The sequence below is a fragment of the Echiichthys vipera genome, assembly GCF_963691815.1.
Source record: "Echiichthys vipera genome assembly, chromosome: 18".
Lineage (NCBI taxonomy): Eukaryota > Metazoa > Chordata > Actinopteri > Perciformes > Trachinidae > Echiichthys > Echiichthys vipera.
Window position 1 is genome coordinate 24,554,566 of NC_139843.1, and position 21,489 is coordinate 24,576,054.

A 21,489-nucleotide genomic window follows, 5' to 3' on the forward strand; every position below is an offset into this window, starting at 1 on the left:
GAGACAAACAGAGACAGACAACCATTCACACCTACGGGCAATTTAGAGTCATCAATGAACCTAATACCTGCACGTCTTTGGACTGTGGGAGGAAGCTGGAGAACCCGGAGAAAACCCACGGGGAGAACATGCAAACTCCACACAGAAGGGCCCCAGCCGGGATTTAAACCTTGAACCCTCTTGCTGTGAGGCGACAGTGCTAGCCACCACTCCACCGTGCCAACCAGTTGGTGAACATTATATACAAATTAAATGTCAACGCTGAATCAGTTAGGAGTGTTGATGAGTATTCAGATCTTCAGACTTAGATATATATATTTATAGTAGATATAACAGGATGTAAAGATACTCCATTAGCCGTACAGGTCCCGCATTCATATTCTGAATTAAGTGCAGAAGCGTTACACCCCCAAATATTCCAGAAGTACTGGTTATAAAAGCCCCCCTTCAGAGCATCAAAGTAGTATGTATAATAACTATAGACTAGAGAGGTTTTCAACAGGGGGTCATCAGGGTTACTTTGGGGGTGGCCAAGTTATTGTTTGATCATTTTTTTAAAGGCTTTTTTTCTCTCCAAAAACTTTTAATATGTCTGAAAATATACCTTCATGAAAATCCAAAATTAGCCTTTTGGATGAGAGACTTACTGGGCTAGAGGACCACAGGTCCAGGATTCCCTGGGACTTACATATGTTTTGTTTTTTTTACTTTTTATTTATTTTCCTTTTTTGTTTTACATGAACAACAGCCATTGCACAACAATGCAAACTGGCAAAACGATGGTAGGTAAGTACAATAATAACATAATCAATAGAGGTGGGGCACATCACTCTGGTTGCATCTTTCGTCACTGTCCATTAGGTCTGCTGAGTATTTGACTCGTCTTTTCTCATGCACACAATCCCTTTACGCCACCGTTGGTCCAAGAGCCCTGCTTTCATCCTGAGACAGTAAGTCAGTCTTTCCATGAAGTACATTTCCTCCACTATGGGGTGGCCGGTGGCACAGTGGTTGGAGCGTTCGCCCCATGTAAAGAGGCTGAAGGTCCTCGAGGCACAAATGCTACGGCAAGGGGGAACAAGGATGTGAGGTCAGAGGAGGGGATGAAACACAGAACAGAGATTGGGTACAGTCCCAATGGAACCAATAATGCTGAGCGAGGCAGCGACTGACCTGAAAAACAGCATCATGGCGAGAATGAGCACAAGGCAACTCCGACACCAATTACAACGGCTGAGTGAAGTACCACCTGAAAGTGTGAATGCAGCGGTGAACCACAACGATCACAGAGACCAATGAGCTGGTTTACGCTTCAGCAGCAGTGATCCTAGAGATGCTGGGCTATAAGAGCAACCATGGGAGCCATGAGAAACAATACCTGCCATGGAAAAGACGATTGGAGGCTAAGATCAAGGCAACTCGGACAGAAGTGAGCCAATTGACAGCGGCCCTGAAAGGTGGAATGAACAAACCAGTACCAAACAGGTACAGCCAGATGCCCATACCTGAAGCACTCGAAACTGCCAAACAAAGGCTGCAAGCCCTGGCCAGCCGCCTACAGAGGTACACGAAGGAGAATGAAGCCAGACGAATAAACAGGGAGAAATATGGGAGAAGGAGACAGCACATAACAACAGTGCACAATGGCTGGTCTCTCTGAGAGAGGAGCGCAGCAACCTCCCTGAACAGAACCCAGAGACCATCACAGAGGCAGACATCCAAGAACGAGTCTCAGGTATGAAAAACTGGACAGCACCCGGCCCAGACATGATCCATGCCTACTGGCTAGGGAGACTTACAGCACTCCATGAGCCCCTTGCAGCACAAATGAACCAGCTGCTGAGAGACAGGACTCACCCAGAATGGCTAACCGAAGGGCGAACAGTCCTGATCATGAAGGACCCCCTGCAGTCCCCTCAAACTATTGGCCAATAACCTGTCTCTCCACAAAATGGAAGCTCATGTCCGGCATCATTTCGGCTAAGATAGGTGGGCACATGGACCAATACATGAGCCAAACACAGAAGGGCATTGGTAGAGACACCAGAGGAGCCAAACACCAGCTCCTGGTTGACAGGACAGTCGCCCATGACTGCAAGTCCAGACACACCAATCTGTGCACAGTCTGGATTGATTACCAGAAAGCCTACGATTCAATGCCACACACATGGATCACGGAATGCTTGAAGTTGTACAACATCAACAGGACTCTAAGGGCCTCCGTTGCACACTCAATGGGGATGTGGAAAACCACATTCGAGGCCAATGGTAAGCCAACTGCACAAGTATCCATCAAATGTGGAATCTACCAAGGAGATGCTCTGTCCCCACTGCTGTTCTGCATATCCTGAACCCCCTAAGCCAAATAATCAACAAGACTGGCTATGGATACCGCCTCAAGAATGGAGCTACGATCAGTCACCTCCTCTGCATGGATGACATCAAGCTGTACGCTAAGACCAAACGGGACATCGATTCCCTTATCCACACCACCAGGATCTACAGCAATGACATTGGGATATCATTCAGGCTCGAGAAATGTAGTAGGATGGTGACACGGAGAGGCAAGGTAGTCCACACCGAAGAGGTCCCACTCCCAGGAGGAACAATAGCAGACGTGGAGGACAGTTACAAGTATCTTGGAATACCACAGGCACATGGCAACCTCGAACAGCAACCGCGACCAGGCAACGAGGAAAGCAGCAACTGCCAAATACCTCCACTGAATAAGACAAGTCCTAAGAAGCCAGCTCAATGGCAAGAACAAGTCTCAGGCTATAAACAGCTACGCCCTGCCAGTGATCAGATACCCTGCGGGAATAATCAGGTGGCCAAAGGACAAGATACAGACCACAGATGTTAAGACCCGGAAGCTCCTCACCATGCATGGCGAGTTCCATCCCAAATCCAGCACCCTGAGACTGTACGCAAGCCGTAAGGAAGGAGGCCGTGGACTAGTGAGCGTGAAACCCCAAGATCCAAACGGGAAACTCCTCCAAAGGTGGTGGAGAATGAGCAAGCAAAGTTCCTGTCCAGATACAGACTGACAGGATGGTAATGGCAAACCAACCAGATATCGTGGTGGTGGATAAAGGACAAAGAAAAGCCGTGGTGGTGGATGTGGCGATACCAAGCGATGGGAACATCCGCAAAAAGGAACACAAGCAACTTGAAAAATACCTAGGCCTCAGAGAGGAGCTGGGGAGAGCCTGGAAGGTAAAGGTGACAGTAGTGCCCGTGGCGATCGGAGCACTAGGGGCAGTGATCCCCAAACTGGAGGAGTGGTTACAACAGATTCCCGGAACAACCTCGTACATCTCGGTCCAGAAAAGAACAGCAAAGATACTGCACAGAACCCTTAACCCTTAATATATATACACACATATATATATATATATATATGGTTGTGTATATATATATATATATATATATATATACAAGGTTGTATATATATATATATATATATATATATATATACAAGGTTGTATATATATATATATATATATATATATATGTGTGTGTGTGTGTGTGTGTGTGTGTGTGTGTGTGTGTGAATAAATAAGATTTCTAAAAGCTTTGTGTTGTAGTCACCATGAGAAGATATCTATAGTCTCTACACCGCCCTACATGTTTTCGTAGGGCCGGTTTCATGTGCGACTCAGATTGAAACCACATCTGTAGTAGAGGATCCCTGCTCCGTTTCTCTTTCAGCTAACAGCTCCTTGGCCCAAAAAACATTTAACACCCTCGATCTAATGTAATGTGTATTTTAAAACAATGCTGTTATACTGTATCGTTTTGTGTAGAATCTTAAAGTAACTATTAATATTAGTTGCTGAATAAAGGGTAGAAGTCCTACCAGTCTTGCAAATGTACATTGTTACATTCCACCACAGGTTAACCATTAACACTGGCTCTGTAGATACATAGTGTCTTCCAAGTCTGTGACCTCGGTAAAGTCCTTTAAAGTGGCTGTTGAGTCAGTTTTGCACCCTGCTGTTTCATTTTGTGTTATCAGCTGTTTTGTCAGCCCTGTCACTTGATGCAGTGTTTTGTGCTTATTGAACAAAAAGTTTATACGTGCACTTTTGAGCCACAATTTTGGACCACAAGTTGGGACATTAGGCAACAAGTCCATAAACCACACAGTGTCAACAGCTATGGTCAACAGTAGCTAATTAGTCCAATCATTTTAAGACAAAACAGGGGTCGACGCTGAACAAATTGCAACAAAAGCAAACTCAACTGATTTTGTTTCCTCAGTATGTCCTGAGTAAGAAAAAAAGCCTGAAGAATTCAAGTAGGGGAAAGTTTCTAAAAAGACCCAAATATACATTATGCATTTAACTATTCGTTATTTTTATCACATGGATAGGGGAAAAAACTTCAGATATCACCATGAAAATTACAGAGTGAGTGCATTACTTACATCAAGACAAACAGAAATGTGTCAGTCCAGTTTTTGATGAATAAACTAATGTTTCATATGTGCTTGTCAGCCTGGTAAAGTAACTAGTTACTGAAGTAGTCAGATAAATGCAGTGGAGTAAAAAGTAGAATATTTCACTGATTTGTAGAGGAGTAGAAGTATAAAGTAGCATGTAAATAAAATACTCAAGTAAAGGAGAAGAACCTCAAACTTTACTTTAGTCCAATAATTGAGTGAAAACCTCTGGTTCACAGGTTTGTTCATTTAACAAGGATTGTTTTTGACAAGCTTGTTGCACTTTGAGGCCTATTGCTACTATTTACATTGATAAAATAAAGACATTATATGTGCTCCTATGTCGCTGCATTGTTTTACAATAACCATTAATGTGATGCTCAGATTTTTACAGCCCCTCATTTTGGATCATTTTCATCAACCGGCCCCTATTCCAAATGAATTGAAGAGTCCTGGTATAGACCTTTTTAATGGAATTCATTGCTAGGCAACAGCCTTGGTCCTTGTTAACTTCCTGTCAGCTGATGTCGTTCATATTCACTGCAACAGGAAATAAACTAGGAGACATTTAGAATGTTTACACCTTTGAAAAGGTCTATATTTGGGTCTTTTTCTAAACTTTCCCCTATTGTGATTCTTCAGGCTTTTTTCTTACTCACGACGTACTGAGGAAACAAAATCAGTTGAGTTTGCTTCTGTTCATATTTGTTCAGCGTCGACCCCTGTTTTGTCTTAAAATGACTGGACAAGTTAGCTACTGTTGACCATAGCTGTTGACACTGTGAGGTTTATGGACTTGGTGCCTAATGTCCCAACTTCTAATGTGGTCCAAAATTCCATTGCGGCTCAAAAGTGTAGGTATAAACTTTTTGTTCAATAAGCACAAAACACTGCATCTTTCATAAAATGACTGGACTATTTCAGAAGAGCCTGTTTCTAATGTTGTACAGTGGGCCCAGCCACCTGTGGGCCTGCAGGCTTTATGTGTCATTAGTAACCGTAGCATTCGATGATCCACCCAGTGCAAAGGATTCCACACCTTGTGCTTTTACAGCTTTTTATGACATGATCATATGACAGCAGGCTAGTGTCTGAAATCAGACCACTTCTGTAATATTACCATCATAAGACAGAATGATCACATGACAAACAGTGGCTTCTCATAGGAACTGGGTTTATGGGAACTGCGTCCTCTGATTGGCTGCGAGTTATAACCGAGGCAGCAGCTCTCTCTCTGATTGGCCGGCAGCACCTGAGTAAACCAATGCTTCCTGGTTATCTGCAAATGGAGAAATACAGTTGTTTTTAAACCCGTGCTGCGGTGGGAAACTGGCTTCCTTGGACAGGGGATCAAAATGTCGCCCCCCCGGAGCGGCTGGAGCCTGCTTCTGATCGTCGTGTTCGGTCTTTTTGTAAACGCCTGCTGTAAGTTTCCTACCCTAGACCACATTAAACCGAAATCCAGCGACAAGGCGCAGGGGCGAGCAGTGATCGAGCTGCTGAAGCGCCTGCTCGGACCCCGATCCACGGAGTTCATAGTGTCAGTCAACGGGAGCCTTTCCAACGACAGCCTGGATGTGTGTGAGCTCAGGTCCACTAAGAACAATAAGATAGTGGCCACGGGCAGCACCGGGGTGGCCGTGGCTTCCGGCATTTACAACTACATGAAGTATTTCTGTAACTGCCATGTTTCTTGGTCCGGGGACCAGCTGGGTCTGCCTCGTCCCCTGCCAAAGCTCACCGGCGTCCTGCGCATCAACACCCCGCACAGGTCAGTGAGCCCTGCTGCTATTACTGTTAATACTACTGTTACTACTACTGTTACTGTTGCTACTGTAAATATTACTATTACTGCTGCTACTGTTAATACTACTACTACTACTACCGTTAATACTACTGTTAATATTACTACTGCTACTACCGTTACTACTACTGCTACTGCTGCTACTGTAAATATTACTATTACTGCTGCTACTGTTAATACTACTACTACTACTACTACTACTACCGTTAATACTACTGTTAATATTACTACTACTACTACTACCGTAACTACTACTGCTACTGCTGCTACTGTTAATATTACTATTACTGCTGCTACTGTTAATAGTACTACTACTACTACTACTACTACTACTGTTAATACTACTGTTAATACTACTACTACTACTGTTAATACTACTGTTACTACTACTGTTACTACTACTGCTACGGCTGCTACTGTTAATACTACTGTTAATACTACTGTTACTACTACTGTTACTACAACTGCTACTGCTGCTACTGTTAAAATTACTATTACTGCTGCTACTGTTAATAGTACTACTACTACTACTACTACTGTTAATACTACTGTTAATAATAATACTACTACTGTTAATACTACTGTTAATACTACTACTACTACTACTTTTAATACTACTGTTAATAATAATACTACTACTGTTAATACTACTGTTAATACTACTACTACTACTACTGTTAATACTACTACTACTACTATTACTTTTAATACTACTGTTACTACTACTGCTGCTACTGTTAATACTACTACTACTACTACTACTGTTAATACTACTGATAATATTACTATTACTGCTGCTACTGTTAATATTACTACTACAACTACTGTTAATACTACTACACTACTACTACTACTACTACTGTTAATACTACTGTTAATACTACTACTACTACTACTGTTAATACTACTGTTAATACTACTACTGCTGTTAATACTTCTGTTGATACTACTACTACTGTTAATACTACTACTACTACTGTTAATACTACTGTTAATACTACTATTACTACTTCTGTTAATACTACTACTACTACTACTGTTAATACTACTACTACTACTGTTAATACTACTACTACTACTACTGTTAATACTACTACTACTACTGTTAATACTACTACTACTACTACTGTTAATACTACTGTTAATACTACTACTACTACTGTTAATACTACTGTTAATACTACTACTACTGCTGTTAATACTACTACTACTGCCGCTGTTACTACTACTACTGCTGCTGCTGCTGTTAATACTACTACTACTACTACTTCTGCTGTTATTACTACTAATACTACTGCTGCTGTTACTACTACTACTACTACTACTGCTACTACTACTACCCCTATTACCCCTACTACTACTACTGCTGTTAATACTACTGCTACTACTACTACGACCTGTCCCATGTTTAGTCCTGACTCTGGGGACACAGAGCAGACCTGTCCCATGTTTAGTCCTGACTCTGGGGACACAGAGCAGACCTGTCCCATGTTTAGTCCTGACTCTGGGGACACAGAGCAGACCTGTCCCATGTTCAGTCCTGACTCTGGGGACACAGAGCAGACCTCTCTCAGAGGATCTAAGAGGTCTGGATGGTTCGTAGCTGAGCAGAAGATCAGAAATGTAATTGGGTCCTAAACCATTCAGTGCTTTGTAAACTAACAGAAGGATTTTGAAATCAATTCACTGACCGGAAAACCAGTGTAAAGATCTGAGGACTGGAGTGATATGAATGACTTTTTTGGTCTTAGTGAGGACTCGAGCAGCAGCGTTCTGGATTAACTGCAGCTGTCTGATGGACTTTTTAGGGAGACCTGTAAAGACACTGTTACAGTAGTCGAGCCTGCTGAAGATCAATGCATGGGCAAGTTTTTCTTGTTTTTCAAGTCCTGCTGACACTTAAGTCCTTTAATCCTTGATATATTCTTTAGGTGATAGTAGGCTGACTTTGTAATTGTTTTAATGTGGCTGTTGAAGTTCAGGTCTGAATCCATGGCTACACCTAAGTTTCTGGCTTGGTTTGCGGTTTTTAGCATTACTGTTTGAAGATGGGTGCTGACTTTTGATCGTTCTTCCTTGGCTCCAAAAATAATAATTTCAGTTTTTTTCTTTGTTTAATTGGAGAAAATTCTGCTCTATCCAATCATTGATGTGCCCGATGCATCTGCCCAGTGCTTGTATTGGACTACAGTCGCCTGGTGATATAGTTTTGTTAATCTGTATGTCGTCTGCGTAGCTGTGGTAACATATGTTGTTGTTTTTCATGATCTGAGCCAGTGGCAGCATGTAGATATTAAACAGAAAAGGCCCGAGATTGGTGAACTACACATGTAATTCTTGCCCACTCAGATGTGTAATTACCTATAGATGCATCACCGAGTTCCAATAATACTAAGACTGAGATTTTACCATTGTCCGTGTCTAAATGGATGTCACTGAAGACCTTAACACAAGCCGTCTCGGTGCTGTGGTGTGGTCTGAATCCTGAAAACATCAAAACTGCTGTTCATTTACATGAAGTTGTTCAGCTCCTGAAAAACTGCTCTCCAATTCATTTACTGTCAAATGGGAGGTTTGATATTGTTCTATAATTGTTCATTAGTGAAGTGTCTAAATTGTTCTTTTTTAAATCATTTCCCCCTGGGATTATTTAAGTATTTCTGATTCTGATTCTGATTTTTAGAGGCTTGATAAGAGCAGTTTTCAGGGCCTGTGGGAGAAAAAGAGACGTGTTAACAATTTGTAGAAGATCAGAGGCCATGCAGTTTGATATGTCTTTGAAAAGGCCTGTGGGAGAATGTCGAGGCAGCAGGAGGAGGATAGTAAATGTTGTATGTTGATGTCCTCCAAGATCCTATGGTTAATCACATGAAACTGTGCCATGGTATTTGAGTTAGTGTTAGGTGGACACATGGACAGCACATGCTGACCTGAAATAATCCCCCCCTGGGATTATTAAAGTATTTCTGATTCTGATTCTGCATCTGATGGAGGCACTGACTGTCGCCTAATGTTTTAGAATTTTGTTAGTGAAGAAGCAGACAAAATAATTGCAGGCCCTGGTGGAAAGCAGTCCAGGGGCTACTGACACAGCGTGTTAGCCTGTCACCAGTAGAAAACAAGGCACGTGCATTGTATTGTTTTTGGCAAGGATGTCTGAGAAGAAGGATTGTCCTTGAAGTCTTTTTTGTAGATGACATAGTGGACCTGGAGACTACTACTGCTACTACTACTACAACTACTACTACTACAGTTGGCACTACAAATACTGCTACTGCTGCTGCTACTACTACTGCTACTTCTACTGTTGCTGCTACTACAAATACTGCTACTGCTGCTGCTACTACTACTGCTACAGCTACTACTACTGTTGCTGCTACTACAAATACTGCTACTGCTACTACAAATACTGCTACTGCTGCTGCTGCTACTACTACTGCTACTACTACTGTTGCTGCTACTACAAATACTGCTACTGCTGCTGCTGCTACTACTACTGCTACTACTACTGTTGCTGCTACTACAAATACTGCTACTGCTGCTGCTGCTACCACTACTGCTACTACTACTGTTGCTGCTACTACAAATACTGCTACTGCTGCTGCTACTACTACTGTTGCTGCTACTACAAATACTGCTACTGCTGCTGCTACTACTACTGTTGCTGCTACTACAAATACTGCTACTGCTGCTGCTACTACTACTGTTGCTGCTACTACAAATACTTCTACTGCTGCTGCTGCTGCTACCAATACTGCTACTTCTACTACTACTACTACTACTATTACTACTACTACTGTTGCTGCTACTACAAATACTGCTGCTGCTGCTACTACTACAGCTACTACTACTGTTGCTGCTGCTGCTACTACTACTACTACTACTACTACTGCTACTTCTACTACTGCTACTACTACTACTACTGCTACTGTTGTTGCTACTACTACTACTGCTACTTCTACTACTGCTACTACTTCTACTACCAATACTGCTACTACTACTGCTACTTCTACTACAGCTACTACTACTGCTGTTGTTGCTACTACTACTGCTACTACCGTTTCTACTACTACAGCTACCACTACTGTTGCTGCTACTTCAAATACTGCTACTACTACCACTACTACTACTACTACTACTACTACTGATACTTTTGTTGTTTATACTTACTGTTGCTTCTACTTGTACTACTAATGCTACTAGTGCTACTACAACAACTACTCCTACTACTACTTCATTAACTACTAGCGACTAGCTAAAATACTAAATTCTTCTTGATTCTTCAAACTTACCAGAATGCCTTACCGATTCACTTACAGTTTGTTTTAATATCATATTCTAAAAATATTAGGGCTTGAAGCTACACTGTTAGAAGCCAACATGATATTTGAATATTTCTATTAATACATTTGTTATAGCTTTAACTATCCAACAGTATGTAAAGTGGTTCAAAAGGAGCTTCACTTCTGGGGGGGCCGGTTGAACAGTGGTTAGAGCAGTCGCCCCATGTAAAGAGGCTGAAGGTCAACAAGGCACCGGCAAGGGGTCGACTCAGACCTGATGTCTCCCCCTCTCTCTCTCTCCCCATTTCCTGTCTGTCCTAAATAATAAAAGGCTTTAAAACTGCCAAAAAATGTATCTCAAACACTACTTATAGAGCAATGCGTCTATAGTAATTTAATAACTTAATTACACGCCAATAATTTAGAAGGGTATTTTTACATTGAATGAGTTGTTGTTATAGATAGGTAGGTAGATAGATAGATGAGCTCTAAAAACATGAGAACATGCCAGGCTCTGTGTTCCTCTTATTTCAGACTTCACATAAAACAAATGAAGAAAAAAAGCATTTTATGTGGCATTATTAAAAAAGCTCCCCATTTGACTATCTTCTTTATGTAGTCAAAGGCAGATGAAGACAGGTGTGGCTGCTGTATTTGTAAATCCTGGCCTGTTCTGAATGCACATTTCCTGACATCAGCAAAAGGTCTTTGGAAAATGTGGTTTTCCCACAAAATCAGCTCCACATTGCTGTACATCCCGTGTGTGCCAGCTCCTCAGTGGCAGCCACAAGGCTTCACCAGACAGAGGAGCCATTCCTGCTCAGATCAGGTACTGAAAGACCAGAGCCGTGAGAGAAATAAGACCATTTCTGATATCAAACTTTAGAGACTAGGATGCCATGATATGTCTATGTGTTTAAATGGTAGGATGGCAGTATTTGGGTGGAGTATAACCCCAACCCCCTCCACGGCACATCAAAACCCATGGATGCATGACCAATGGAGCGTTGTCACACATTATCTTTCATTGTTTACTGTGAGCAATAAGGACAATCCTACCGCGGTCGGGCCCTTTAAAGGACCCTCCCCTAATTATCTGTTGTGCATTAGACCCGCATCAGCTCACGCCAGTTATGTCATGTGCACAGTAGTTGGATTGAAAAAGCCATGGCAAGCATGGCACACTTTAGTTTTCCCATGACTAGAACTTGGTTGCAGAGAGCAACTCTTACCCTTTTAAATAGTTAACTATCTGCAGAACACTAAGGATTAGATATATATGACAACTTCAGTAAAAATTGAGAGTTAAAATATCTTGCATTTAAGCACTTTTTTTCAAATATCAAACAATATTCACGTTTGTAAAAAATGTGTAAGAAGGAATAGCATGTGTGTAGTGAGTAAGATTAGCAGGTTAGGGACTTTTTCACATTCCGTATGGGAAATGACCACAGTCCAACTGGATCTGTTTGGTTTCAACATGCAGTGCAGTTTGTAAGTATCTGGACAGTGACGCATTTTCTTACTTTTTTTTCTTACTCTATTCATTTGGATTGTCTCAGTGGAAGGTGAATGAGGTTTCAGCCCTAAACATGTTTAAAGTCAGCACTTACTGTAACCCTTGTAGTTATTTTTTTCATTTGACTCCAATGGGGGGCGTTTCACTGTCCAACCACTTACTCAGCATTGTTTCATAAAGTACTTTCATTAAGTTGGAGGACTTGTCTTGTGAGTGACACATCAAAGGTCAAAGTTCAAGCAGCACAGACCAAGAAACCCTGATTTTTATGTTATGTTTCAACTGTATGGTACGGCCCTGCTGCACTCCACTCTATTCTTTGGTACATGATGCTTTTCTGTTTTGCTCATACCCCCTCAGTGTAGGTGTGATTCTCAGCTGATTGACACAGCGTGAAATTGCCGTGACATAATCTTCAGTTTTTGTTTATTATGTTATCTAATATATAGGACTGATTAACTATGTATTTGTGTGTTTGTATGTAGATTCCGGTATTACCAGAACGTCTGCACTTTTAGCTATTCCTCTGTGTGGTGGGACTGGCCAAGATGGGAGAGAGAGATCGACTGGATGGCTCTCAATGGAATCAACCTGCCACTGGCTTTCACAGGCCAAGAAGCCCTGTGGCAAGAGGTAGGAGCAAACCTGCAGAGCTGGAAGGGATGCTAGTCCTTACAAAATCTCCATAAAACCACAGGCTGTTCAGATCAGCTCATGGTATGTTCCATTATCAGCTCCTGTTGAGGTCCATTTAAATATATCTATTCACATTATAATAATATAATAATAATAATAATAATTTCCCAGTCTGGGATCATTAAAGTAATTCTATTCTATTCTATTCTATTCTATTATCCTCCGGAACAGATAAGAAAAATCTTAAATATTGAATTAGGAGTTAAGTGGATAAGCTTCACACTTCATTTTTGTCACAACTTCATAAATGCATTATGCTCAGAGCAATAAGGGAAATAAAATGGGGAAAACATGAAATAATATATAAATGATAATCTATATGTAATTCTATATAAATTAGAAAGGAAAGAGATCCGACGTAGAGCAGCAAGAGAAACTGAACACTAATGGCAGATTCATGACACAGACTTATGTGCAGCAGCGTGTGAATCAGCTGAATAACTTGTTGTGTATCTTTTAGGTTTACCGAGCTCTTGGCTTAAACCAGTCGGAGATCGAAGAGTTCTTCTCGGGCCCGGCATTTCTTGCGTGGAACCGCATGGGAAACGTTTACAAGTTTGGTGGACCGCTGCCACAGTCCTGGCACGTGAACCAGCTCTACCTCCAAGTACTGAAACCTCCACGCTTATCAACACAGTTGGAAGTGACTCCATCATGTGTAGAACCAGGACATTTGTGATAGTGTTTTTCGACTGACAGCGAACGGGTTCTTGAACCCGTGCCGTTCAGAAGTCTTTGAACCCAGCGAACGAGCCCGCTTTTCCAACAGTTTTGTGGGAACCACCGTAATCAAGGATTAGGGCGTATACAATGCACAATGTCAGTAAATGTATTGTGTGCCTGATGTGTTGTGTGTTACTGAGGTGCATAAATGACCTGAATGTGCCATAATGTGGAGTGCTCCTTATTATTGAGTTTCATGTGAAAGCTCAGCTTACCTTTCAAAATAAAAGCTCTAGACACACACTACGTAGTTAACTGTTTACCAGAGGGAACTTAAATCCGTTCAGAGCATTCCATTAAGATGAAACTCAATAAAATGTCTGACAGTAGCTCAGTGTTAGCTGTTCCTGGTCAGGAATCACAGGAGGAGACACTGTTATTTTGTCTCCTGGTCAGAGTCTCTGGAGCTAACCTCCGTCACTTCACTCAGCAGCAAAAACAACACACGGACTGTTCTCAAACTGAAAACTGCTTCAGTACTGTACTCCACACATATGTTGGTTAACTTTATTTCTCCTCTGCTCCGATGGCTCTCTCTCATCCACAGAGAACACATCTCCTTTCACATGTTCATGTCCTATATTGGTCACGCCAGCGGAGTAGAAGGTTGCGTTGCTCTATCTTTTGATTGGCACACCCGATGTTGTCACAATTGAACTTGGTCAGAATGAAGAAAACCAAGCTATTTTCAGGTTCCAGTTCAGAACGAACTTTCCAGGTTCTGAACACAGTTGTTTATGATCGAAATGCTCCAGCCGGTTCAAACCAGAACGGAGCCCGTTCCCTGTCAGTCAAAAAAGGCTATGAGTGGTAACTTTTTTCAACAGAAACATTCAAAGATACTATAATAACATCACTTTAAACTGTTTTAGAATTTCAAGGTCAAGGTCATTCCTGCTGTTTGTGATAACATTGTACTTGCAAAATGAATATGTGAGGTCTGGAACCCCTGGGATGGCCAGATCTCTAAACCTTTATTTGGAGGTCAGATTGAAAGCGAACACATCTCACAAGCTGCTAACAGTCCCTCATTGTGTTCACAGAGGTATACATGTAGAGTAGCTGAAGCTGAAGCAGGAAGTGGGTGTGTAGACTGTGATGGATGTACAGCAGTTTGTTTCCAGTCTGTCTGCTCATCTTTGTCACTGCCATAAACCAGAATTAGCATTTTTAAAGGCCACCCACTTCTGTGCATGAATTCAAAATGTTCACTGATGAATCCAGCTGCCTTGGAACGAAGCCTCTCACATGACATTTTCTTTCTTTTTGCAGTTTAAGATCTTAGAGCGAATGAGATCCTTTGGCATGATCCCTGTGCTGCCGGCCTTCTCTGGGAACATTCCCAAGGGAATCCTCAGGTGACGCATGCTTATTGATGTTTCAACATTTCACAATCCTTCTGCTCCATACACAAGCTGTTAGAACCCGACCCAAACTGGGTCTTGAAGCAGACACCAAAAGTGATATTTGGCCCTTACCCAAATGCTTTAATATTGAGTATCTGCTCCAATCATGTCATTATGTATTTAGTGAAATGTTAATTACATATGTATCTGACAGATTGAAATAATAGCTGTAGACGACTAATCTAACACACCGTATTCTTTACAAGATAAAAGTACAGATGGTCCAGGTTCAAAACTGGTCCAATTAAAGGCTGAGTGAATGGATCTGATATGAATGTTTAGAAGTGGAACAAGAGACACAACTCCGGAAGTTGACATGACATGATGAGCTCGTTTATCTAGAGAAGATTTCTCACTCTTGAAGCCGTTGGAAATGTTTTATAGGCTGCAAAATCATCCTGTGGTCTTTCTTGGCACTTGCACACAATAAAAGAGCCATTGAGACAGTTTTTTTGTGTATGAACTTTAAACGGAGAAATCTAGTAAAGTCGCTAACAGATATATGTGGCTAACAGTGATTAGCTCGGGGCAGTAAAGTGAAGGCATTCAAATGTCTTTTTTAACCACTAATACTGCTCAAAATAACTGCAAACCTCTGCAGCAGCATGATAAGAGTCCCTACACAGAAAACAAAGCTCCAATGGGCTCCTTCCTTTTGGATTGACTTTGGTAATCCACTTGACTGGACTTTACTATGAGAGGAGCTGGTACAGGGGCCAGTAGTTAAGTCTTTAAAACACCCTTTTAATAAACTCTGGGTTCACTAACTACACTGTTGGTGCTTTGTTTTCTGTGTAGGGACTCTTCTCATGCTGCTGCAGAGGTTTGCGGTTATTTTCAGCAGTGTTAGTGGTTAAAAACTGTACTGCCCCAAGCTAATCAGTGTTAGACACATCCTGCTGTTAGTGACTCTTCCGTCTTTCTCTGTTAATAGTTGTTACACGAAAAATGGTTTATTTGATGTGTGTAAGTGCTGAAAAAGACCAACGGATGATTTTGCACCAGAATTACCCTTTAACTAGTAGTGAAATAAATACATATTAAAGTACTGCAATATAACAATAGTTCATCATAAGTAAAAGTTTTCTAAGCATAAAGTACTTAAAGTATCCAATTAAGGATACTGTTAATAATACCTTAACTTCCATTGTTATTACTACATATCATTCTAGTAAATTTTGCCATAACTTGTTGTCATATTGATGTTATTACTATAGATACTATTACACTACTCTATTCTTGAATAAATATGTAAGAAGATGAAGTTGGGACAGACATTTCTCTCCACCTCAGATTGCTCCAGGGTCAGCAGGTCCAGGTGTTTACGGCACTGCTGTGACACGTTCCTTGACACGTTCCTTGATTCCTCCTGTGTGTGAAGTTTGACTGGGGACAGTAAAGTGAATGTTTCAGTCAAAATCTTGGAATGACTGAAGTGCTTCTTGTATTTCAGGTTGTATCCAGAAGCTAATGTAACCAGACTTGGGCCTTGGGCTCACTTCAACTGCAGCTTCTCATGCTCCTACATCTTAGACCCTCGTGACCCACTTTTCCTCCAGATCGGTTCCCTCTATCTGTCCCAGGTGGTGAAGCAGTTTGGTACAGATCACATCTACAACACTGACACCTTCAATGAGATGACTCCACCCTCGTCTGACCCCACCTACCTGTCTGCAGTCAGTCGCTCTGTCTTTGCCTCAATGACTGCAGGTATCATCCTGTTCACACTACAAGTTTTGAATCTGATATTTTGAGTAACAAGTACAATACTTGCCCCAGTCGATGACCCATGTATGACCTGTTGTCCCGTCCTCTTGTACAGACAGCCCCCCATCGAGCTCCCTGCCGATTTTCAGCCATGTTTCAGAACTGTCTCCTTCTTGTCCCTCATCCAAATCTCATTTTTCTCCCCAGTTGATCCTCAGGCAATTTGGCTGATGCAAGGCTGGCTGTTCTTCAGTGACGCAGCGTTCTGGAAGCCAGCCCAGATTCAGGCCCTACTACACGGAGTGCCTCTCGGAAGAATGATCGTGCTGGACCTGTTTGCAGAGACCGAGCCAATTTTCTCCTACACAGAGTCTTTCTATGGACAGCCCTTCATCTGGTGCATGCTGCACAACTTTGGGGGCAACAGTGGATTGTTTGGCACAGTAGAGAGCATCAATTCAGGACCCTTCAAAGCCCTACATTTCCCAAACTCCACTCTGGTGGGCATAGGCATGACACCTGAGGGCATAGAGCAGAATCCCGTCATGTACGAGTTGATGAGCGAGCTGGCTTGGCGCAAGGAGCCGGTCAACCTGTCCAAGTGGGCTTCTCTGTATGCGGTGCGCCGCTACGGCAGCACACAAGAGAACCTGACCGCTGCATGGAGGCTCCTGTTCGCCAGCGTCTACAACTGCACAGTGCCACATTATCGAAATCACAACCACAGCCCGCTGGTGCGCCGGCCTTCCTTTCATATGAATTCTGAGCGTTGGTATGACGCGGCTGATTTGTACAAAGCCTGGAAACTGATTCTTGAGGCAGCTCCATCTCTCATGTCCCAGGAGACTTTCCGGTACGATCTTGTGGATGTGACTCGGCAGGTCCTCCAAGTCCTGACAACTTTCTTTTACCAGGATATCACTCACGCCTTCCAGACCCAAAAGCTGCCGGAGCTGTTGACTGCAGGTGGGGTGCTGGTCTATGACCTCTTACCTGAACTTGATCGCTTGCTGAGTAGCGACCGTAACTTCCTGTTGGGAACATGGCTGGAGCAGGCCCGATCATTAGCCCTAGATGAGAAGGAGGCACAGCTCTATGACATGAACGCCAGAAACCAGCTCACTCTGTGGGGTCCCAGTGGTGAGATCCTGGACTATGCCAGCAAAGAGTGGGGAGGCCTTATGGAGGACTACTACGCCCAGCGGTGGGGCCTTTTCGTTCACACCTTGGTAGAGTGTCTGGACACCGGACGACCGTTTAAGCAGGACGCCTTCAACCAGGCAGTTTTCCAGGTAGAAAAGGGATTCATTTACAACAGCCGAAAGTACCCCACCAAGCCTCAGGGAGACACGTACGAGATCGCCCGCAGGATCTTCCTCAAGTACTACCCACAGGCCTTGAAGAGACTATAGTGAGCAGAGACTACATTTTGGGTAAACTTGTCTCAAGTCGCAGCAAGAAGAATGTCTCCCTAGCCTCCCGTTTTCCATGGCTATCCCAAAACATTGTGATGTAGAAAATCTGTCAGCATGAACTGACAGCAACAATGTGTTTTGCACATGTAGTAAATCAGTAATGGACAGCTGTGCATGCTGTAGGGGGAAATTGATTTTCACTTTAACATTAACTAAGATCAAATATCCAGTCCAATGGAATTTCATGTGTGTATCTCTTGGTACTGTTTTTGCTCTTAAAGTTGTACTCTGTAAGATTTTTTATCTATTTAACTGCCTTTTAAGTTCCTCTCTATCCCAGAGTGAGTTAAACCAATGGTGATTGATCATGTGACCCACTAATGAAAGCACTTGTTGCCTCTTTGCTGAGTATTCACATCTGTGTCCATGGAGACATTCCCTCCATGTTAGTGACGCTGCTGACAGCTGTTGGTCTGCAGGTTATGCTGCGTTCACTTGTAATCTGAAATCGGAAATTCCAACTTCTGAGTCAGGCTTGTAGTAAGGGCAGAAGTGTAATAGGAATATTTGTGTGTATGGATTTAAGAGGGGAACATATAGGAGACGGACCGGAAGTAGAGAGGTGAAGAACAGGTTCACCTGCAGTTACACCTTACCGCCAAAGAGGCCGCTAGAAACAAGGGATCTCAAATCTTATGGAGTACAAGTTTAAAGACACAGTATAATATTTTTGGAAATCCCAGAGTAACACACCAGGGATGGTTTTTTTTGTGTGTGTGAAATTAATTTGCACGTCAATATCTTTTTAAAAATTTTTTTTTACTTTAAAACGGAACGCAAATTTGATGCGAAATCATTTTGAACGCTGAATGAAGGCATCAACCAATTATTTTATAAGGATCATAAAACAAAAACACAAAGGCTCCGTAGACTGAACCAAGACGAAAAAACTTTAGCAATCATATATCAGATCCTTTCCTTCCATTCTTACCTTTCCAAATAAAAGTTCTTCACATTAACATATCATAACAGTTTACCAGAGGGAACTCAAATTCACTCATCATTCACTCCAAAAAAAATTCTCTCAAAGGAAATCCCCAAAAAATGGCTTACAGTAACTTAGGCCATACAACTACTTAGTTGGTCTTCTGCATCCTGGGGCAGTGGACCTCTCCTTCTCCCTCCGTCTGGTACAATAGGATGTATCCCAAATCTCCTCTTCTTTTGTCGAGTGACGAGGAAGAGGACGACCCTGGATGATGAGCTGGTGCAAATCTATTCAAAAACCTTCTATTGGACAAGTGTTGGAACTGTCTCAAGCATAAGCTTAAGGACTGTGAGCCCCCGCCCCTCTCTCCATTCCCCACAGTATTACTGGTGAAACCACAGCTTCAACCTGAATTCCAAGAGAAATATAGTTTTAGGGAGTGAAAGTAATGGAACTATTTCTTGACAAGCCACTAGAGATGCACAGATCCATTTTTTCCCGATCCACTCAGATACTGATACCTGGTCTGAGCGTATCGGCCAATACCTGATACTGATCCGATCCTACTGTTGAATGAATGAAGCGTAAACCTGTCCATGTGAGTGAAGGCATCAGGCTTGATATAAACATTTAGCCTTGTTAAAAAAGAGTAACAAATTACCACAGATATAAATGTACATTAGCAGCAAAATAAATAAATAACACTTCCATGTATCGGATCAGTGCATCTCTACTAACAACAGTGTATCCATCCACTGTGCACGTCTGTGCTGCGTGTCTTGGTTTAGCCCGGGTTATCTGCAGCAGTCAGGGAGCACTGGTTTTGGTTTTGGTCACTGTGCTTGACTGTTGTTCACAAAAGCATTAATCAGCCTTAAAAGAACCACCCCCACAAAATCTTTTATATGTCAGTTCATGTACAGGTTACGTGTGTTGGTGAGCTTTGGACAGTCAGACTACCTGTTTCCCCTGCATCAAGTCTTTTTGCTAAGCTAGGCTAACCCCCTCCTGACTCCAGTCTGTACTCAGCACGCAGACTTGACAGTGATATCCATGTGATCACCTCACACTCAGATGGGCAGTGACATGTTTGACCTCCAGGGAACCTTTAGCCATTAATGAGACAGCATTTCCACACACTGACACTGACACGCCCATCACTTTGAAGTCAACCGGAATAGTGTTCAGGGCCAACTGACTGATAGGAATGTGTGCTTCATAGACACTGCACTAAGATGCACCAGAACAATCAGAACAAGTGGGCTAGTACCATAGTTACCGAACAGTGTAGTTGTCTTTGATCTTGCATAACCATTTTCTACTTCAGTGAACTTCATTTACAGTGTTCATGCTTCCAGGGAACCTGGGGGCAGTGAGGCTGAACCATTACACAAGGAGTTTCATGAACAGAGGGGTTTGTTTGATGCTGAGTGATTGCTGACATTTGGCTCATGGTGCACCTTAGCAGATATAATTCTTTCTTTAAAAATATATATATTTTTATATGAAAATGCATAGGCCTTAAACTGAGACATTTCACATGTTCAGCAATCACTTTCTGAAGAGTATTGTCTACTTTTATGACACAACTTTTATGAGATCTTTCATTTTGATAAATGTAGTTAATAGGAATATTTTGGGATTCGAATGATTGTTTTAGTATTTTAGCACCACTACATGAGCACAGCTTACGTTCAGACACTTCACATTGTACCGTAGTTTCTTTATTGTACAAATGCTATTTTTGTATTTTGATGAATTAAACTGTTTATGATCCTTTAACTCAGGCATGTCATACAAGTCTTAAGGCTACGTGACTAATAATACAATGATTTCATTCTCCACCTGTTTTGTATGTGTGCTCAGTGATAATATGATGTATACGTCCATGTGGGCAGGGCAGGGCACCTCTTGGTGTGAGGTGGAAACCAGGGCCCGTCTTCAAAACATCTTCAGACACATATGTAGCACTTTATAGATCGGCCTTTTTGAAGCTAACGCTCTGACTTAAAAACTTGCTCTTCTGGTTTGTACCCTGTTTGTTAAATGCACTTATTGGAAGTCGCTTTGGACAAAAGCGTCAGCTAAATGTAATGTAACCGAGCATACACGTTTATGATGCCATTATTCATAACTTTCTATTATATCCACTGCTATAAATATTATGAGTCATATTTCTAATATTACAGTTGATGCTCTATGTGAAAAGCGTCCTGAGCTCACTTCTGCTCTGATTTGACAAAATGAAACTGAACTGGTCAAAATTATGATCAACAGTAGTGGAAGAAGCACTCAGATCATTTACTTTATTTATCAAAATGTAAATATATATTTTCACATGAATCTTTCCTGTTTTATCAAACTAAAATGCATCCCCCTAACTTATTAAAATGGAACCAATAATAAAGGTTAGGTTAAATGATCTGGCACCCATTAGTGTGTGAAGCCAGAGGAGCAGTTAGTCACTTTGGACTGCAGCAAAGACATCAGGGACTCTCCACAGA

The 21,489-nt window shown here is 42.0% G+C and overlaps 1 protein-coding gene across 1 annotated transcript; it reads left to right on the top strand.

The window, feature by feature from the left end:
• Positions 1-5,799: 5,799 nt before the first annotated feature.
• naglu (N-acetylglucosaminidase, alpha) lies at positions 5,800-19,636 on the top strand (the record flags this gene model as incomplete). The annotated part of the gene is made up of 6 exons (XM_083933416.1): positions 5,800-6,215; positions 12,536-12,683; positions 13,207-13,353; positions 14,742-14,827; positions 16,329-16,585; positions 16,790-19,636. 6 exons carry the CDS (start codon positions 5,800-5,802, stop codon positions 17,992-17,994), a joined length of 2,259 nt encoding a protein of 752 aa, XP_083789542.1. The 3' UTR covers positions 17,995-19,636.
• Positions 19,637-21,489: the final 1,853 nt, after the last annotated feature.